General features: G+C 30.9%; 2 protein-coding genes across 4 annotated transcripts; one reads left to right on the top strand and one right to left on the bottom strand.

The window, feature by feature from the left end:
• Positions 1–872: 872 nt before the first annotated feature.
• LOC135133448 (SH3 domain-containing protein Dlish) lies at positions 873–10,692 on the bottom strand. Of its 2 annotated transcripts, none has more exons than XM_064061840.1 (4): positions 10,423–10,692; positions 2,027–2,232; positions 1,450–1,843; positions 873–1,399 (listed from the first exon to the last, which is right to left on the bottom strand). In XM_064061840.1, exons 1-4 carry the CDS (start codon positions 10,469–10,471, stop codon positions 993–995), a joined length of 1,056 nt encoding a protein of 351 aa, XP_063917910.1. In that variant the 5' UTR covers positions 10,472–10,692; the 3' UTR covers positions 873–992. The 2 variants fall into 2 exon arrangements, with proteins under 2 accessions (XP_063917910.1, XP_063917911.1); XM_064061841.1 differs by having other exon boundaries at positions 2,027–2,356; positions 10,423–10,691.
• On the top strand, positions 9,926–18,059 carry LOC135133447 (actin nucleation-promoting factor WASL-like). 2 transcript variants are annotated; one of them, XM_064061839.1, is made up of 9 exons: positions 9,926–10,113; positions 10,753–11,009; positions 11,107–11,334; positions 11,381–11,477; positions 16,833–16,937; positions 16,994–17,331; positions 17,385–17,442; positions 17,498–17,766; positions 17,824–18,059. In XM_064061839.1, exons 2-9 carry the CDS (start codon positions 10,911–10,913, stop codon positions 17,977–17,979), a joined length of 1,350 nt encoding a protein of 449 aa, XP_063917909.1. In that variant the 5' UTR covers positions 9,926–10,113; positions 10,753–10,910; the 3' UTR covers positions 17,980–18,059. The 2 variants fall into 2 exon arrangements, with proteins under 2 accessions (XP_063917909.1, XP_063917908.1); XM_064061838.1 differs by having other exon boundaries at positions 9,928–10,113; positions 10,894–11,009.
• Positions 18,060–18,074: the final 15 nt, after the last annotated feature.

Below are 18,074 nucleotides of genomic sequence, written 5' to 3'. Positions count from 1 at the left end.
TTTGGTCTTTTTTTAAACACGTTAAAAAATTTTGGGGCCACCAGTGTTTTATTTTTTAACGAATTTTATTTTTTGGGAACCCTGATATTTTGTTTTTGGAAAAAAAAGTGGAAGAATCTTGAGGGTTACTACTAAGCATCAAAGAATTTCGGGGGCCCTTCGAATCTTGGGAGTCCCTGGTGCCTTTTTTTTTGAAATATGAAAAAATCTTGGGGGTGTTTGTCGTTTTCTTTTTAAAAATTAAAAAAATCTTTGAGGCCTCTGACGCTCCTTTTCAAAAGAATCTTGGGCTCCCCTTCTGTTTTATTGTTTAAGAAAAAATCTTTGGGGTCTCTGATGATGTTTTGTATTTAAAAGAGTTTGAAGGAATCTTGGGAGTTCCTGATGTCTGAAATTAATATTAAATAACTCTAAAGCAATTTTTAAAAATCGCACTTAATGTTTTGACATGTCATCAGTTTTTGAAAGTGGACAATTTTTTGGGTTTTTTTTTTAACATTAAGATAATTTTAAAATACGACGACACAGGACAGACAAATTCTGAGGAAAAACGTCTTTTGTTCTACAAGATTAACATCTTTAATTATGACTGATTTAAATAAAAATGTTTATTAACGAATGTTTTTACCATTTTTGAATATGCAAATCTACACAACATTTTTAATTTACATGAATTTCAAAACTGCTTGGAGCTCCTGGTCTTGATTATTCTTTGTAAAAAATGATACGAGCTGAGATTTTTCAGATAAATTAAGTTTTTTTGTTCTTATCTCAATACACACATGCTGTTTATATACACACAGTGGTAAGATTTTCCGCTGTGGGTAAGGTTCGGGCTACCACACACTATCAGACGCAATAAAACCTAATAATAGTTATGTAAAAGTTTATTAACAATAATGTCCGGCAATAAAAATAAAAGTATAAAAATATAAAATGTCATTGTATCATTCCTTATAAAAATACTTTCTCTTTTCACAATCACACAACAATCAAAGGCTCGTCATGGCGGGTGGTCTCGCATAAGCCTTTGGAATAAATCCATACTTCCTAGTTTTCGGTGCATACGCCCACAACCATCCATCAACAGTTTGATTATTAAGATCAGCATATATCCAATCACCTCTTCTTACAGTTAAATCGTCAGGAGCTTGAGCTTTATAATCGTACAACATGACCAACTCCGTCCCGTGATAACGCAAATCATCCACACTGGACGTGGTCAGCAAATGCGAGTTATTTTGATTCGTCAAGTTTCCGCTCAGATTTTGATTAGCGACGCGGTTCAAATGACCTTGTATCACATTATCAGCCGGATAAACGAACCCGGACGGGATGAAGCCTTCCTGGCCGTCGCTGCGCACGATCCAGTACCAGTCGGGGTCCTCCTTGTTCAGTACTGCGACGGAAGCTTTAGCTGCTCGCGCTTTCAAGAAAGCTCATACTTACCAGTCACGAACTCCCCCCGCTCCACGGATACGTCGTTCTCGTCCCTCGCTATGAAAGTATACAGCACTATGTAACGCCCTGACGGATCTTTCGAAAATGGCAACATATCGGGTTCCGATCGGATACTAATCGGCGATCCAGCACCTCTCACTTGTTTTTTCCCCAAAGAATCGCAATCACTAGTGTCTAAACCGGCTAGATCACACTCATGATTAGTATCCGAGCTTTCCCCTGATGGCAGCTGGGTTTCCCTTGGCAGTTTTTTCTTTATGGCCAGTTCGGCTAAATGGCTGTTGTATGGCGAACAGTAGGAGTACGGGATGAACCCCTCCTGCCTGGTGTCTAGACCGATGACGTAGACCCAGTCGTTCTCGCGGTAGAGGATGTTGACGATCTTCGAAAAGCAAAGTTAGCTGTGGCCAGGTCGAAAAAGCGCAACACTCAGTAGAAGCATACTTTTCCAAATTTTGAATCAGAATGTGTTGTTTACCACATCCACCATATATGTATTTAGTAAAAATTTAATAATGGGTGTATTTCCTCCAAGTGTTGCGCGTTTTTTGTCTTGATTTAGTACCTGGCCGCGTTTGACTTCGAGCTCGTCGTCTACGCAAGGCGTGAAGTCGTGAAGAACGACCATTTTGCTGTCGGGCGACAGCCCGTGCTCTTTTTCGATTCCGACCCTGACCAGGGTCTCGATGCTGGCAGAGCCCGTGATTCGACCCATCCCCGGAGCTCCATTTATGGGTCGGTTGAGCTCCTTGTCTAGGTCTGAGATGGTGGCTGCAAATGTACCACCAAAGTTCTTATGTTGGTTAAAGTGTGGTTAGTGTATTACTCGGAGGTGGGTCAAACCAACACCGCTACTAGAGTTTCTGGTTTCTAATTTACTGTTACGTAAGTACGGCTATAACAAAGAAATAGAGAAATATAAAAGTGTGTTAGGTGTGTGAAGTATCTACTGGTTAAGTCATCGATGTCCATTTGGACGCCCACGATCGGTCGTAATAGGCAGAATTGTTTGTCGATGGAGATAATCGAGTGTTGAGTTGGTAATGGGCCTAGAAGATGAGATAATAAAGATTATCCGTATTTGGGGTTATGTCTTATCTAACAAGCTCTTCTGGCTTCTTGCGAACTTCGGATTTATTGACTTGAAATTCTTACGAAAGTTCGTTCCTGAATTATTTGTGTTATTTTTGCTCGAAATGCCAAACTTGTTAGTATTAAGTACCACAATTCGTAAAATTCCTTCATTTATAAACGATTTGCGATAAAATTGTTTCGTTGTTGCTGTTTTTTTACAAACAGGTGCAATATTTTTATGATTAACCGCAATCAAAGACAGCGTCCTTTTTCAATATTCACATATCATTTAAATTTACTACCAACTTAGCAGTGTAAAAATGTGTCTTGGAGTTTTATCAGGTACCAACCTCATTCAACACGTGGGGTATTTTTAATTTTTGAACCGACAGTAACTAATATTTTTAACGTAATGAACTCAAAAGAATGAATAGATATTTACTGAGAATCCTTATCTTTAAATACGTAATACTTTAAACTCCGAATTAAGGATCCATTACTGTTACACAACGTCATAATGAGTAACACTTTATAACTTAAATGTCATGATAACCACAGAATTGATAAAAATAACTAAACCTTAGATTAAGGAAATCACTGGAGTTCCTAAACATATCCCAACAGTTTATAAACAAAATTTTGTTTTTAGTGTATTTACGATACATTTATGTTTCAGTTTTATTATTGTTCAATTTTGAGACTTTTCAATTTTTCGAGTTCTCAATTTCACAATTAATTATTTTTTTTATTTTCCAATTTCTCGAGTTCTCGGTGTTTCGATTTTTCAATATTTTGCTTTTTTGACTTCGACGTTTCAACTTTGATTTCTGGATTTTTCAATTTTTCGATGTCAGTGTTGGGATTTTTCAGCATGTATTTCGATTTTTCAGTTCTTCGATTACCCGATTTTTGAAAATTGTTTCAATTTTTTACTTTCCGATTTTGGCCGTTTCGATTTCCCAATTTATTCGATATTTCGAATTTCAATTTTTCGATTCCCCAATTTTTCGTCATTTCAGTTTTGGAAATTTTCAATTTTTTGGTTCTTCAGTTTTTCTTCCATTTCAGTTTTTAGTTTCCAACTTCTCGATTTTTATCGTTTTCAATTTCTTGATTTCTTTGATATTTTTGTTTCTCAATTATTCAAATTTTTAACTTTTTGATGTTTCAGTTTAGGGATTTTTCAATTATGTTTTTGGTTCTTCAGTTTTTCTTCCATTTCAATTTATGGTTTTTCAACTTCTCGATTTTTTGATGTTTCGATGTGTCGATTTTTCAATTTTTCGATATTATAATTTTTCCATTTATAAAATTTTGAATTTTTCGATTTCTTGATTTCTTTCTTTGATATTTTTGTTTCTGGATTTTTCAAATATTTAAGTTTTCGATTTTTCAGTTTTTCGATTTATCGATTTTTTAAAAATTTTTTCAATATTTTACTTTCCAATTTTGGCCATTACGATTTCTCAACTTTTCGATGTTACAATTTCCCAATTATTTGTCATTTCAGTTTTAGAGATCTTCAATTTTTTGATGTTTCAGTTTTGGGATTTTGAAATTTTTTGGTTCTTTAGTTTTTCTTCCATTTTAAGTTTTAGTTTTTCAACTTACCGATTTTTACTTTTTCGAATTTTTCGTTTTTCTATTTTTAAAATTCTAGATTTTTGGATTTCCTGATTTCTTTGATATTTCTGTTTTACAATTCTTCAAATTTTTAACTTTACGATTTTTCAGTTTTTGGATTTATCGATTTTTTCAATCTCTTCAATTTTTTAATTTCCGATTTTGGCCATTTTGATATCTCAATTTTCCGATTTCACAATTTTTTGTCATTTCAGTTTTGGAAATTTTCAATTTCCCGATTTTCAATTTTTTGATGTTTCAGTTTTAGGATTTTTCAGTTTTATTCCATTGCAATTTTTAATTTTACATCTCGATTTTTTACATTTTCGATTTTTTCATGTTTCGATTTCTTGATTTCTTGGATATTTCTGTTTTACAATTTTTAGAATTTTTAACTTTTCGATTTTTCAGTTTTTCGATTTATCGATTTTTTTTTTTTTCAATTATTTTACTTTCCGATTATGGCCATTTTGAAAGCTCAATTTTCCGATTTCACAATTTTTCGTCATTTCAGTTTTGGAAATTTTCAATCTCTCGATTTTTCAGATTTTCAATTAAATTTTCCAATTTTTTTAAATTTTGAATTTTCTATTTTCAATTTTTTGGTGTTTCAGGTTTGGGATTTTTCAGTTTTTTCCATTTCAATTTGTAGTTTTTCAACTTCTCGATTTTTTACATTTTTGATTTTTTAGTTTTTTGAATTATCGATTTTTTTCATTTTTTTCAATTTTTTACTTTCCAATTTTGGCCATTTCGGTTTTACAGATTTTCAATTTCTTCATTTTTCAGATTTTCGATTTAATTTTCCTATTTATTTAAATTTTGGATTTTCGATTTTCAATTCTTTGATGTTTTTTCAGTTTTGGGATTTTTCAGTTGTTTGGTTCTTCAGTTTTTCTTTCATTTCAATTTTTAATTTTTGAATTTGTCGATTTTTTAGTTTTTAGATTTTTGAATTTTGCGATTTTTATGATGTTCCAATGTCTCGATTTCCCAATATTTCAATAATTTAATTTTTCTATTTTAAACATTTTAGATTTTTCGATTTTTTGACTTCTTTAATATACCTGTTATTCAATTTTTCAAATTTTTAACTTTTTGATTTTTTAGTTTTTGGATTCATCGATTTTTAGATTTTTTTCAATTTTCTACTTTCCAATTTTGGCCATTTTGATATCTCACTTCTCCGATTTACAAATTTTTGATGTTTCAGTTTTGGAATTTTTCAGTTTTTTTTTCCATTTCAATTTTTAGTTTTTTTAACTATTTTTTATTTATTAGAATGAATTGAATTTTTCGATTTTTAAATTATAGATTTATCATTCTTCGATTTCTCGATGTTCCGATTTCTCATTTCTTCGATATTTCAATTTTTCTATTGTTAAAATTCTAGATTTTTCGATTTCTTGATTTCTTTGATATTTGTTTTTCACTTTTCTTTCATTTTTCAATTTTTCGATGTGAGTTTTGGGATTTTTCGATTTCTCGATTTTTTCCTTTTTGGATTCTTCAATTTCCCGATCTTTCGAATTCTGGCTTTCGATTTTTTGAATTCTCGTTTATAGATTTCGATTTTTCAGTTTTTCGATTTATTGATTTTTTAAAATTTTCTCAATTTTTTACTTTCCAATATTGGTCATTTCAATTTCACAATTTTTCGATGTTTCAATTTTTCGATTTCCCAATTGTTTGCACTTCAGTTTTGGAGATTTTCAATTTCCGAATTTTTCAGATTTTCAATTCAATTTTCCTACTTTTTAAAATTTTTCGATTTTTAATTTTTTGATGTTTCAATTTTGGGATTTTTCAGTTTATCTTCCATTTCAATTTTTAAATTTTAGATATATATCAATTTTTTCGATTTCTTGATTTTTTTGATACTTTTGTTTTTCAATTATTCAAATTTTTAACTTTCGGATTTTTCAGTTTTTCGATTTCTGAATTTCTCGATGTTTCAACAATTTTTCGTCATTTCAGTTTTGGAAAATTTTCAAGTTCTCGATTTTTCAGATTATCGATTCAATTTTCCAATTTTCTTAAATTTTGGATTTTCGATTTTCAATTTTTTGATGTTTCAGTTTTTGGATTTTTCAATTTTTTTGATTTTTCAATTTTTCGAATTCTGGCTTTCGATTTCTCGAATTCTCGGTTTTAGATTTTTCGATTTTTCAGTTTTCCGATTTATCGATTTTTTTAAATTTTCTGAATTTTTTATTTTCCGACTTTGGTCACTTCGATTTCTCAATTTTTGGATGTTTCGATTTTTCAATTTTTGGATTTCCCACTTTTTCCTCACTTCAGTTTTGGAGATTTACAATTAAATTTTCCTGTTTTTTTAAATTTTTAGATTTTTAATTTTTTGATGTTTCAATTTTAGGATTTTTCAATTTTTTAGTTTTTCAATTTTTCTTCCGTTTCAATTTTTGGTTTTCCAACGTCTCTATTTTTGAGTTTTTCGGTTTTTAAATTTTAGATTTATCAATTTATTCGATTTCTTGATTTTTTTGATACTTTTGTATTTCGATTATTCAAAATTTTGACTTTCAGATTTTTCAGTTTTTCGATTTATCGATATTGTTAATTTTTTTCAATTTTTTACTTTGCGATTTTGGCCATTTCGATTTCTATATTTTTCAATGTTTCGACAATTTTTCATCATTCCAGTTTTGGAAATTTTCAATTTCTCGATTTCTCAGATTATCGATTCAATTTTTCAATTTTTTTAAATTTTGGACTTTCGATTTTCAATTTTTTGATGTTTCAGTTGTTAAATTTTTCGAATTCTGGCTTTCGAATTGTCGAATTCCCGGTTTTAGATTTTTAAGTTTTCCGATTCATCGATTTTTTAAATTTTCTGAATTTTTTATTTTCCAACTTTGGTCATTTTGATTTCTCAATTTTTCGATGTTTCGATTTCTCCAATTTTTAGTCACTTCAGTTTTGGAGATTTACAATTCAATTTTCCTGTTTTTTTAAATTTTTTGATGTTTCAATTTTTGGATTTTTCAATTTTTTGTTTTTTCAGTTTCTTCCATTTCAATTTTTGGTTTTCCAACTTCTCGATTTTTGAGTGTTTCGACTTTTAAATTTTAGATTTATCAATTTTTTCGATTTCTTGATTTTTTTGAGACTTTTGCTTTTCAATTATTCAAATTTTTAACATTCAGATTTTTCAGTTTTTAGATTTATCGACATTTTTAAATATTTTCAATTTTTTACTTTGTGATTTTGGATATTTCGATTTCTAAATTTCAGTTTTGGAATTTTTAAATTTTTTGATTTCTCGATGTTCCAATTTCTAGTTTTTTCGATATTTTAATTTTTATATTTATAAAATTTTAGATTTCTCTATTTCTTTAATATTTGTTTTTCAACTGTCGAACTTCTCGATTTTTCAGTTTTTCGATGTATCGATTTTTTTAACTTTTTTCAGTTTTGTACTTTCCCATTTTGGCCATTTCGATTTCTCAATTTTTTGATGATTCGAATTTTCAGTTTTTGGATTTTCGATTTTCAATTTTTTGGTTCTTCAGTTTTTCTTACATTTCAATTTTTACTTTTTCAACTTCTATATTATTGTACCTTTTTGGATTCATGAATTTTTCGATTTTTTGATGTTTCGATGTCTCGATTTCTTGACTTGTTTGATATTTGTCTTTCAATTTTTCAAGTTATTTTAACTTTTCGATTTTTCGGTTTTTCGATTTATCGTTCTTTTTTTCAATGTCTTCCATTTTTTACTTTCCGATTTTGGCCATTTCGATTTCTCAATTTTCTGATGTTTCGATTTCCCAATTTTTGGTCATTTCAGTTTTGAAAATTTTCAATTTCTCGATTTTTCAGATTTTCAATTGAATTTTACTATTTTTTAAATTTTGAATTTTTGATTTTCAATTTTTTGATGTTTCAGTTTTGAGATTTTTCAATTTTTTGTTTCTTCAGTTTTTCTTCCATTTCGATTTTTAGTTTTTCAATTTCTCGAATTTTTGATGTTTCGATGTCTCGATTTCTCAATTTTTCGAATTTTACTTTTTCTATTTTAAAAATTTTAGATTTTTCGATTGTTTTGCTTTTAAGTTTTTCAATTTTTAACTTTCCGATTTTTACATTTTGGCCCACTGCGATTTCTCAATTTTTGATTTCTCGATTTTTTCGTCAATTTATAAATTTCGGATTTTCGATTTCTCGATTTTTTGATCTCTCGGTTTTTTGAGTTTTCGACCTTTTGATTTTCGAATTTTAGATTTTTCAACATTTAAATTTTTCGATATTTTGATGTTTCGATTACTCGATCTTTCGATTTTTCAAATTTTCGGACCTTGGTTTTACAATTTCTCGATTTTTAAAATTTTTTGAAACTTGGAAATTCACAAAATTTCGAAAATCTGGATAATTTTATTTTTAGTATACATTTTTAAATATGTGTCCAGAATTTTGAATTCCAAAATAATAAAAGTAAAATCTCCTGGACTTATGTTATCTCTTTTTGAAATTTTCAGTAGTAGTAGATTTAAAATTTACCGAATTTTCTCAAGTAGCTGCAGTTGATGAACACACTATAAACACAATTATTTCATTCTTAGTGTATTTATGGCATATTTGGAACTCGAATATTCATATAATTTCAAAAATAATGGAAACTTTTATTTTTAGTATGTATTTTCAAATTTAGCTACAAAAATGTGTTTTCGCAATAGTTCAGATTTATGACTAAAATTATATCTAAACTGCATTAATATTTGTTTTTTACGCAAGATTATACACAAAGGTGGAAATATACTGGCAACACATGCGGTTATCTATGTTACGCTTGGTATACAGACCTTCCTTTGTCTCCAAAGCATAACCAATACTAATACTAGTTGTGCTTCAGAAGCAACTATGAACTTCTTTGTTAATGTTAAAATAAACTTATTCCACCATTTTTTTTTTTATAACAATCGAATGAGTTGTTTTCGTGGTATGTAGATATTTCTAAAAAATGTTATCACAAAAACAAGCAAATAAGTGACATTTACGTAATTGGAATTCAATATGACGTCACTTCTGAGAAAACATTAATTTATTGCGTTCCTGGAACTACGTAAATTAGATAAGTTTGTAAGTTTATCTGTAAATCAGATCGCTTACTTCATTTCTTTTAACATAACGTCATGTGCTTTTGGAAATTAAAGTTAATTCTCTGAATGAGGCTTAAAAATTTTTGGCCTGACGTCATCAGTTTTTTGGGGGGGATGAATGACGCACTTACAGTCTAGACAACAACTTGTAACTTCAGACAGATTATCCGTGTGATGAATCACTACTTGACAGAGGACAAACAAGGGAATAAAACCGACTTCTCCTATTCTATGAGCTATAAAACGCTATCACGGGTAGATAGATATTAGTGAAAATAAACCTAGTGATGTTTGAGAATCTTTTTAAATAACGTTTCCGCCCATCATAAACCAAAAAATAAATAACTTCCTCGCTGTCTTATCGCCCATCTCCTTGTATCTATTATGTGACGTATTTACGCACAGCTTAATTATCTTTTTATCTCGCCCATTATAAATTACGTGGTATTGGTATTACACAATATTTAGAATCGTAAAATTAATTAAACGGTACACAAACCCAGAACAGGTTGGAACCTGTTCACAAACAAATGTTTGTCCAAACAACAAATCGTACATATTTTTCCTCCCAAACAAAGCACCATCCACATTTCCCACCGTTTTGCTTTTAAAATAACCCAGTTATCGCTTTTCACGATAAAAAAACCAGCCTTTAACATTATCGTACTGGAAGTTGGGGTAGACCATTGCGATAAAAGATAACTAACAAACCAAACAGAATTTATTTCAGTTTGAACGAAATTATCACTGTGAAAATACAACCACTTCATTAGACCCAATTGGGTACATTTTCCCACGGTTGTTCGCTGCTCCCACTCAGGTCCAGAAGCAACAGGTAGGTGTACCCACACGGTTATTGGTCGCCGAGCTTATTTATTCCACCAAAATATTGCTGTTTTTGTTTTTGCCATAAACAAAAGCTTGGCTTTCTTTGTGTTTGGTCTGGTCAGTGGGAAAAAATGAGGGCACATTCTTCGGGGGGCCAACCGAAACCTTCCACCGCGTCACCCCGTTCATGCTGTTATTGTTGTCGCGGGGCTACTTGTTAGTGTTTTTATTCAAAGGGGGCCCCCTTGTTAACCGCAATGCAACAAGCGTTAAAGGAAATTCGGGTTGTATGAAAATTGGACTAAATTTTACTCACATTTTTTCTTCTTGCCTCGTCTGATACGCACAGGGCATAGAAATGCCATTTTTGCTAATTGTTTATCTCATTTTTAAACAAATCACAGTATTTAACAATTACAACTGTACTTCTGTCAAACACGATGATCTTTTGATCAACGGAGGCTGCGATCAAAGTTTTTAATTGTGGTGCCGCGAGATGGCGCGGTTTCGCAAGTCCTGGCAAAAAATAACTAAACCTCCGCAACGACTGACCTTTGTATTTTCTAGCCCCCACGTTTCGACGTTGCTTCCTCTATAAAAAACGATTTTTTTAATCGCCGCATTCGCGGAAATTTTGTCATTCTAGTGTGAGTAGGGGGCGCCACCAGCGGCTGTCATAAAATGTGTCATGCGAACGTCAAAGTGTCAGTGACTCGAGGCGGCTGTTTTTTACGCTACTTTAAAATTCATAAAATTAGTAAATAACTTTCATTTGGGGCCTGTGCAGGGAAAAAGGTGTGAATAATGAAAATGCCCCCGACTGGTTTCGAGAACAAGTACTCCCGGCTCCTCAACCAAGAAGAAAATTTGCAGGTTTTCAAATTGCTGGGAAATCGGTGTCAGGTAAGGGTATAACGGTACAACTTGGAGCAATTAATTCCGCTAATTGCCGCGATCGTAATCTCGTGAACAGGTCAAAGTCATGTCGAATAATTTTTAGTCAATATGCACAACTGTGGCCCAGCTTTTCTGCACAGAGCCTCCGTATCATTCCCAGTGGCTGAAGAAGGACGTGGGGGTGCTGTGCTTCGTGAAAGACAACAGCAAGAAGAACTACTTCTTTCGGTTGTTTTGCTTGAGGAGGAACATGCTGGTGTGGGAGCAGGAGATGTACAAAAATATGGACTACAACGAGTCGACGTTGTTTTTGCATATTTTTGAAGGAGAAGTACGTAGGCGCGGTGGGTGGTGCGGTTTTTAATGGGTGTTTGTAGGACACGATGGTGGCGTTCAATTTTGCGAGTACCGATGAAGCAAAGGATTTTAAAATGGTCGTGGACGATAAACTCATGGTGCGCAAAAAAAGGGAAGGTTAGTATGAGGAGGGGTTTATGGGTGTGAGTACTTCAGTTGCATTCTAATGAGTAAATATTATGATGGTATTTGATATAGCAACTGATGTGATTAGATTAGTTTAACAATGTTATCCGTTATATAATCAAATCAAAAAAATTTGTTTGGTTTTTTTAGTTCAATTTTGTAAAATTAAAAAGTAGTATTCAAATTTTGGAAAATTATCATTATTCATAGATTGAATGTTTGAACTATAAGGTGTTTATAGTTTGATAGTTTCTACTTGAATTTGTCATTTTCAAGGAGACAGATTCTGCTAATATTGGAGATAAGGAGACTAAAAATACTTTGACGTCATTTAATTACTGGAAAAATATAAGACAACGTTTTACAAAGCCGAGAAGCGTTTTGGGTCTAAAATTCATTCATGAATTTATTTTTTAAAACACTCGTTTTCATATTAAATTAAAAATATTTTAAATATTTTATTAAAAAAAATCTAGATTAAACGGTACAAATATGTAATTCGGAGTAATCTGTTCGCTAGTCCATCTCGTAAAATTATCACCAGACGAAAGATGCATAAGTTGAATTTATTTTTATTACTGTTGGTGTGTTACCTGCTTTTAAAAAAATTGACAAAATACAACAATCTATTTGTAGGGAAGATTCTAAAAATAGTACATACTCAAGCGATATTCAAACACATTGGGTATTTCCAAGATAATCTGATTAAAATCTTTGGACGCAAAATTATATTAGTTTTATAATCAAATTATTTTCGAATTTCTATAATTTTTGGATATCTTTTTGCGATTTTTAATGGTAGAAGATTTAGAATTTACAAAATTTTCTCAAATCATTGCAGATAATAAAGATATCCTGACACATTTTAACCAAAATTTTGTTTATAGTATATTTAGGCCACATTTGGAACTTGGAAATTCACAAAATCTTGAATATATGGAAAATTTTATTTTTAATACATATTTTCAAATAATTGTCCAGAATTTTGGTTTCCAAGTAATCTGACTAAAATTTTCTGGATTTTTAAAATTGCATTACTTTTAGATTCAAATTATTTTATTTATAATTATGGAGTCCTAAGTAAAATTTTTGGATCTTTTTTTTTAAATTATTAGTAGTTGAAAATTTAGAACTTAACGAAATTTTCTCAAATCATTGAAATTAATAAAGATATCCTGACACATTTGGAAATTGGAAATTCACAAAATCTTGAAACTATGGAAAATTTTAATTTTAGTATTTTCAAGTAGTGTCCAGAATTTTGGTTTCCAAAATAATCTGACTAATATTTTCTGGACTTTTAAAATTATGTTACGTTTAGAATAAAATTATTTTCGAATTTCTATCATTTTTGTAGTCATAAGTAAAACTTTTGGATTTCTTTTTGCAATTTTTAGTAGTAAAAAATTTAGAATTTACGAAGTTTTTTCAAATCATTGCAGTTAATAAAGATATCCTAACGCATTTTAGCAAAATTTTGTGTCTGATGTGTTTAGGCCACATATGGAAATTGGAAATTCACAAAATTTCGAAAATATCGAAAATTTTTATTTAATATTTTCAAATATGTATCCAGAATTTTGATTTCCAAGATAATCTTACTAAAATTTTCTGGAGTTTTAAAATTATATTACTTTTAGAATGAAATTATTTTCGAATTTCTATCATTTTTGGAGTCATAAGTAAAACTTTTGGATTTCTTTATGCAAATTTTAGTAGTAAAAAATTTTGAATTTACGAAATTTTTTCAAATCATTGCAGTTAATAAAGATATTCTAACGCATTTTAGCAAAATTTTGTGCCTGTTGTATTTAGGCCACATTTGGAACTAGGAAATTCACAAAATTTCGAAAATATCGAAAATTTTATTTTTAGTATTTTCAAATATGTGTCCAGAATTTTGATTTCCAAGATAATGCGACTAAAATTTTGTGGACTTTTAAAATTATATTACTTTTAGCATGAAATAATTTTCGAATTTCTATAATGTTTGGAGTGATAAGTAAAATTTTTGGATTTTTTTTTTGTAATTTTTAGTAGTAAAAAATCTAAGTTTACGAATTTTTTTCAAATCAGTGCAGTTAATAAAGCTATCCTGGCACATTTTATATTTAGTATTTTCAACCGTGTATCCAGAATTTTAGTTTCCAAGATAATCTGATTAAAATGTTCTGGATTTTAAAAATTATATTACGTTTAGAGTCAAATTGTTTTCGAATTTCTGTAATTTTTGGGGTCATAAGTAAGGTTTTTGAATCTCTTTTTGAAATTTTTAGTTTTAGAAGATTTAGAATTTACGAAATTTTGTCAGGTCATTGCAAATAATAAAGATACCCTGACGCATTTTGAGCAAATTTTTGTTTTTGGTATATTTAGGCCACATTTGGAACTTGGAAATTTCACAAAATTTCGAAAATATCGAACATTTTATCTTTAGTTTTTTCAAATATGTATCTAGAATTTTTGATTCCAACATAATCTGACTAAAATCGTCTGCTCTTTTAAAATATTGCTACTTTTAGAATCAGGTTATTTTAGAATTTCTATAATTTTTGGAATCCCAAGTAAAACTTTTGGACTTCTTTTTGCAACTTTTAGGAGTAGAACATTTACAATTCACGATATTTTCTCAAATTATTGCAGATAATAAAGATATCTTAATGCATTTTGAACAAAATTTTGTTTCTCGTGTATTTAGGCCACATTTGAAACTTGGAAAATCACAAAATTTCGAAAATATCGAAAATTTTATTTTTAGTATTTTCAATTATGTATCCAGAATTTTGGTTTCCAAGATAATCTGACTGAAATCTTCTGCTCTTTTAAAATAATGCTACTTTTAGAATGAAATTATTTTCGAATTTCTATAATTTTTGGAATCCTAAGTAACATTTTTGGACTTCTTTTTGCAACTTTTAGGAGTAGAAGATATAGAATTTACGAAATTTTCTCAAATCATTGCAGTTAATAAAGATATCCTGACACATTTTGAACAAAATTTTGTTTCTAGCGTATTTAGGCCACATTTGGAACTTTTGTGTTTTCAAGATAATCTGATTAAATTCTTCTGGACTTTTAAAATTATATTATTTTTAGAATAAAATTTTTTTCGAATTTCTATAATTTTTCGATACCCAAGTAAAACTTTTGGATTTATTTTTACAATTTTTGCTAGTAGAAGATTTAGAATTTACGAAATTATTTCAAATCATTGAAGTTAATAAAAATATCTTGACACGTGTTAAGCAAAATTTTGTTTCTAGTGTGTCTAGGCCACAATTGGAACTTGGAAATTCACAAAATTTCGAAAATATCGATCATTTTATTTTTATTTTTTTCAAATATGTATCTAGAATTTTTTTTTACAACATAATCTGACTAAAATCTTTTGTTCTTTTAAAATAATGTTACTTTTAGAATCAAATTATTTTCGAAATTCTATAATGTTCTCAAATCATTGCAGTTAATAACGATATCCTGACACATTTTGAGCATATTTTTTTTCCAGTGTATTATGCCACATTTGGAACTTGAAAATTCACAAAATTTCGAAAATATCGAACTTTTTATTTTTAGCTTTTTCAAATATGTATCCAGAATTTTGGTTTCCGAGATCATCTGACAAAATTTTCTGGATTTTTAAAAAAATATTACTTTTCGCATCAAATTTTTTTCTAATTTCTATAATTTTTGGAATCCTAAGTATCATTTTTTGATCTCTTTTTGCAATTTTTAGCACTAGAAGATTTAGAATTTACGAAATTTTCCCAAATCATTGCAGTTAATAAAGATAACCTGACACATTTTAAGCAAAATTTTGTTTTTGGTCTATTTAGGCCACATTTGGAACTTGGAAATTTACAAAATTTCGAAAATATCGATCATTTTATTTTTACTTTTTTCAAATATGTATCTAGAATCTTTAATTCCAACATAATCTGACTAAAATCTTTTGTTCTTTTAAAATAATGTTACTTTTAGAATCAAATTATTTTCGAATTTCTATAATTTTTGGAGTCCTAAGTACAATTTTGGGATCTCTTTTTGCAATTTTTAGTAGTAGAAGATTCAGAATTTACGAATGTTTCTCAAATCGTTGCAGTTAACAAAGATATCCTGACACATTTTGAACAAAATTTTATTTCTAGTGTATTTAGGCCACATTTGGAACTTGTAAATAAATTCACAAAATTTCGGAAATATCGAAAATTTTATTTTTAGTTTTTTCAAATAAATATATATCCAGAATTTGGGTTTCCAAGATAATCTGACTAAATTCTTCTGGACTTTTAAAATTATATTATTTTTAGAATAACATTGTTTTCGAAATTCTATAATTTTTGGAGTCCAAGTAAAACTGTTCAATCTCATTTTGCAATTTTTAGTAGTAGAAGATTTTAAATTTACCAAAAAAAAAATCGCAAAACCAACATGGTTAAAGTAAAGTAAATACGTGATTTTTAATCTTACTTAAATACGATTTGTTTAATTTGTATATCGTTTAGGACTGTGTCAATAATTTGTTAGAAAAACTAACATTAACAACCGAGATTTGTGTGTTTAGCTTCTTTATAAAATTGGTGATTTTTTATCTGGGGTTTCATAATTCACTGTAGATTATCTCAAAAAAAAAAAACGTAGACATACTATAAATACACTTATTGAGAAAATTATTGTTATCATCACAATTACTTGAAAACAAATAACATATGTTACAACACGAGAGTTACTAAAGTTGGCGTATATAATGGGAAAATTATCCAGCGATGACTCCATTTTACAAATTCAGGTCGCTTAAAAATAATTTTCTGGTAAAGAACCGTACAACTTGCACCTGTGCCTTACTTGATTTTAGTAATCGTAATGAAAATAGTCTTGTCTGAATACCGACCTTTCCCAGATTAGTAATAAAAAATAATAAGGAAAATTACGTTAAAATAAACCTGGCTATCAACTAAAAATAGAGTAAAACCATGTTTCGTGGTTTGTTATCTTTTTGATGAAGATAAGCATAACACAAGCGATGTGGTAAGAACATAAACAAATATTTTCCTTGATACAGCCCTGAAATTTACGCAGGTCCTTGAATGCAACGTGTTTCGAATGTTTTGCAAGTTACACCTGCATCTTCACGTACTAATTTTAGAAAGATTTCACTTCTAGTCAAACACCAATTTGATCAAAATTCTGCTAGAACTGAAATCTTTGATGTTCGAACTGTGGAAAGTGCTTATTTTACTTGTGAGCTGTAGGTAACGAAATCGTTAATGTAGAAAATAAATAAAGTGGGTCCTAGAATTGTTCCTTCTGTTACCCCATTTAAAAAAAAATTTTTTTTTATTATAGAAAAACGTTCCAAACAGCAACAAAAAAGCCCCGTAATCCAACAAAACATAATAAACTCCCACACACTGAAAGAGCCCCACGACTACAGAAGAGTACAAGATCCAGGTAAATTAAATAAAAAAACAGCCAATCAGAGCCCCAAATCACGTTTCTCGTCGTAGCCGTGAAGTTAGCAAAGCGCAAAAGAAACATCACCAAAGCCGACATCGGCGTCCCCCTCGACTTCAAACACATATCTCACGTCGGGTGGAACCCGGACTCGGGCTTCGACATCGACAGCCAAGACGAACAACTCAAATGCTTTTTCGAGAAAGCCGGAATCTCGGAGAAGCAGCTGCAAGACCCCCACACGAAAGAGTTCATTTACGACTTCATCAACAAACACGGGGGACGAGAAGCCATCGAAGAATCCACGAATCGGCTGTCTTTGGGGCGAAAAGCGCCTGCAGTACCACCGGTGCCTCCGGTGCCACCCAGAGGGCCGCCGCGGTCCCACGTGGTACGTACTAGCGACAAGTCTACATTAATGTATTAATTAATTAATTGATTTAGCGTGTGGCACCGCCCCCACCGCCAGTCCCATCACCGAATGCCGTCAACCATGTGGAAAGTACGTCTGCTCTTGTACTCGTTGTATTTTTTAACTGTGCGTGTGCCACTTGTAGATGAGAAACCCATCCCGCCGCCGCCTCCAGTGGTCGACTTCGGCGCCGTGCCGCCCCCTCCGCCCGTGCCTATGTTCAACGATATGTCCCACGGGGACTCCATACCGCCCCCGGCGCCAGCTATGGGTTCCGCGCTTTTGGAGAGTATCAAAACTGGTACTACTTTGAAGCCCGTGGAGGATCGGAAGATGCCTCCTTCGCCGGTGGAGGATTCGCGTGGGCAGTTGTTGAAGGAGATTCGTGAAGGCACGAAGTTGAAGCCTGTTTGTGTACGTATAGGGTGAATTTGGAGGGGATTGGGGTGATTTTTGGTTGATTTTTTTTAGGAGAGGGATGTCAAACCGGTTAGTACTGTGGTGGAGCCGAGGCATGGGGATTTGGCAGAGGCTTTGGCCAGGGCGTTGGCCGAGAGGAGTAAGGCGATACATTCGGAGGACGATGATGATGAGGATGATTCGAACGACGATGAATGGGAAGACTAAATTTTATCGAATAATAGATGATATTTATATTAATGGTGTTAATCAGAGGTTCTATGTCTAATAGAAAGTTATAACTGTTATTGGGGGTGTTTTAT

Source organism: Zophobas morio, unplaced genomic scaffold (genome assembly GCF_036711695.1).
Source record: "Zophobas morio isolate AGI-343-1 ecotype UQ-CSIRO unplaced genomic scaffold, CSIRO_AGI_Zmor_V1 ptg000022l, whole genome shotgun sequence".
Lineage (NCBI taxonomy): Eukaryota > Metazoa > Arthropoda > Insecta > Coleoptera > Tenebrionidae > Zophobas > Zophobas morio.
This window is presented reverse-complemented; position numbering and strand designations above follow the sequence as displayed.

What these genes read in the sequence shown, in the direction of transcription:
- LOC135133448 (XM_064061840.1), bottom strand. Translation starts at nt 10,471, where the DNA reads ATGGCATTTCTATGCCCTGTGCGTATCAGACGAGGCAAGAAGAAAAAA. An exon ending in ACGAGGCAAGAAGAAAAAAT is followed by an intron (nt 2,233 to 10,422) that starts GTGAGTAAAATT and finishes GTACATTTGCAG; the next exon opens with CCACCATCTCAGACCTAGAC. An exon ending in GCGGGGGGAGTTCGTGACTG is followed by an intron (nt 1,400 to 1,449) that starts GTAAGTATGAGC and finishes CTTCCGTCGCAG; the next exon opens with TACTGAACAAGGAGGACCCC.
- LOC135133447 (XM_064061839.1), top strand. Translation starts at nt 10,911, where the DNA reads ATGAAAATGCCCCCGACTGGTTTCGAGAACAAGTACTCCCGGCTCCTC. An exon ending in GGCCGCCGCGGTCCCACGTG is followed by an intron (nt 17,332 to 17,384) that starts GTACGTACTAGC and finishes TAATTGATTTAG; the next exon opens with CGTGTGGCACCGCCCCCACC. An exon ending in TGCCGTCAACCATGTGGAAA is followed by an intron (nt 17,443 to 17,497) that starts GTACGTCTGCTC and finishes TGCCACTTGTAG; the next exon opens with ATGAGAAACCCATCCCGCCG.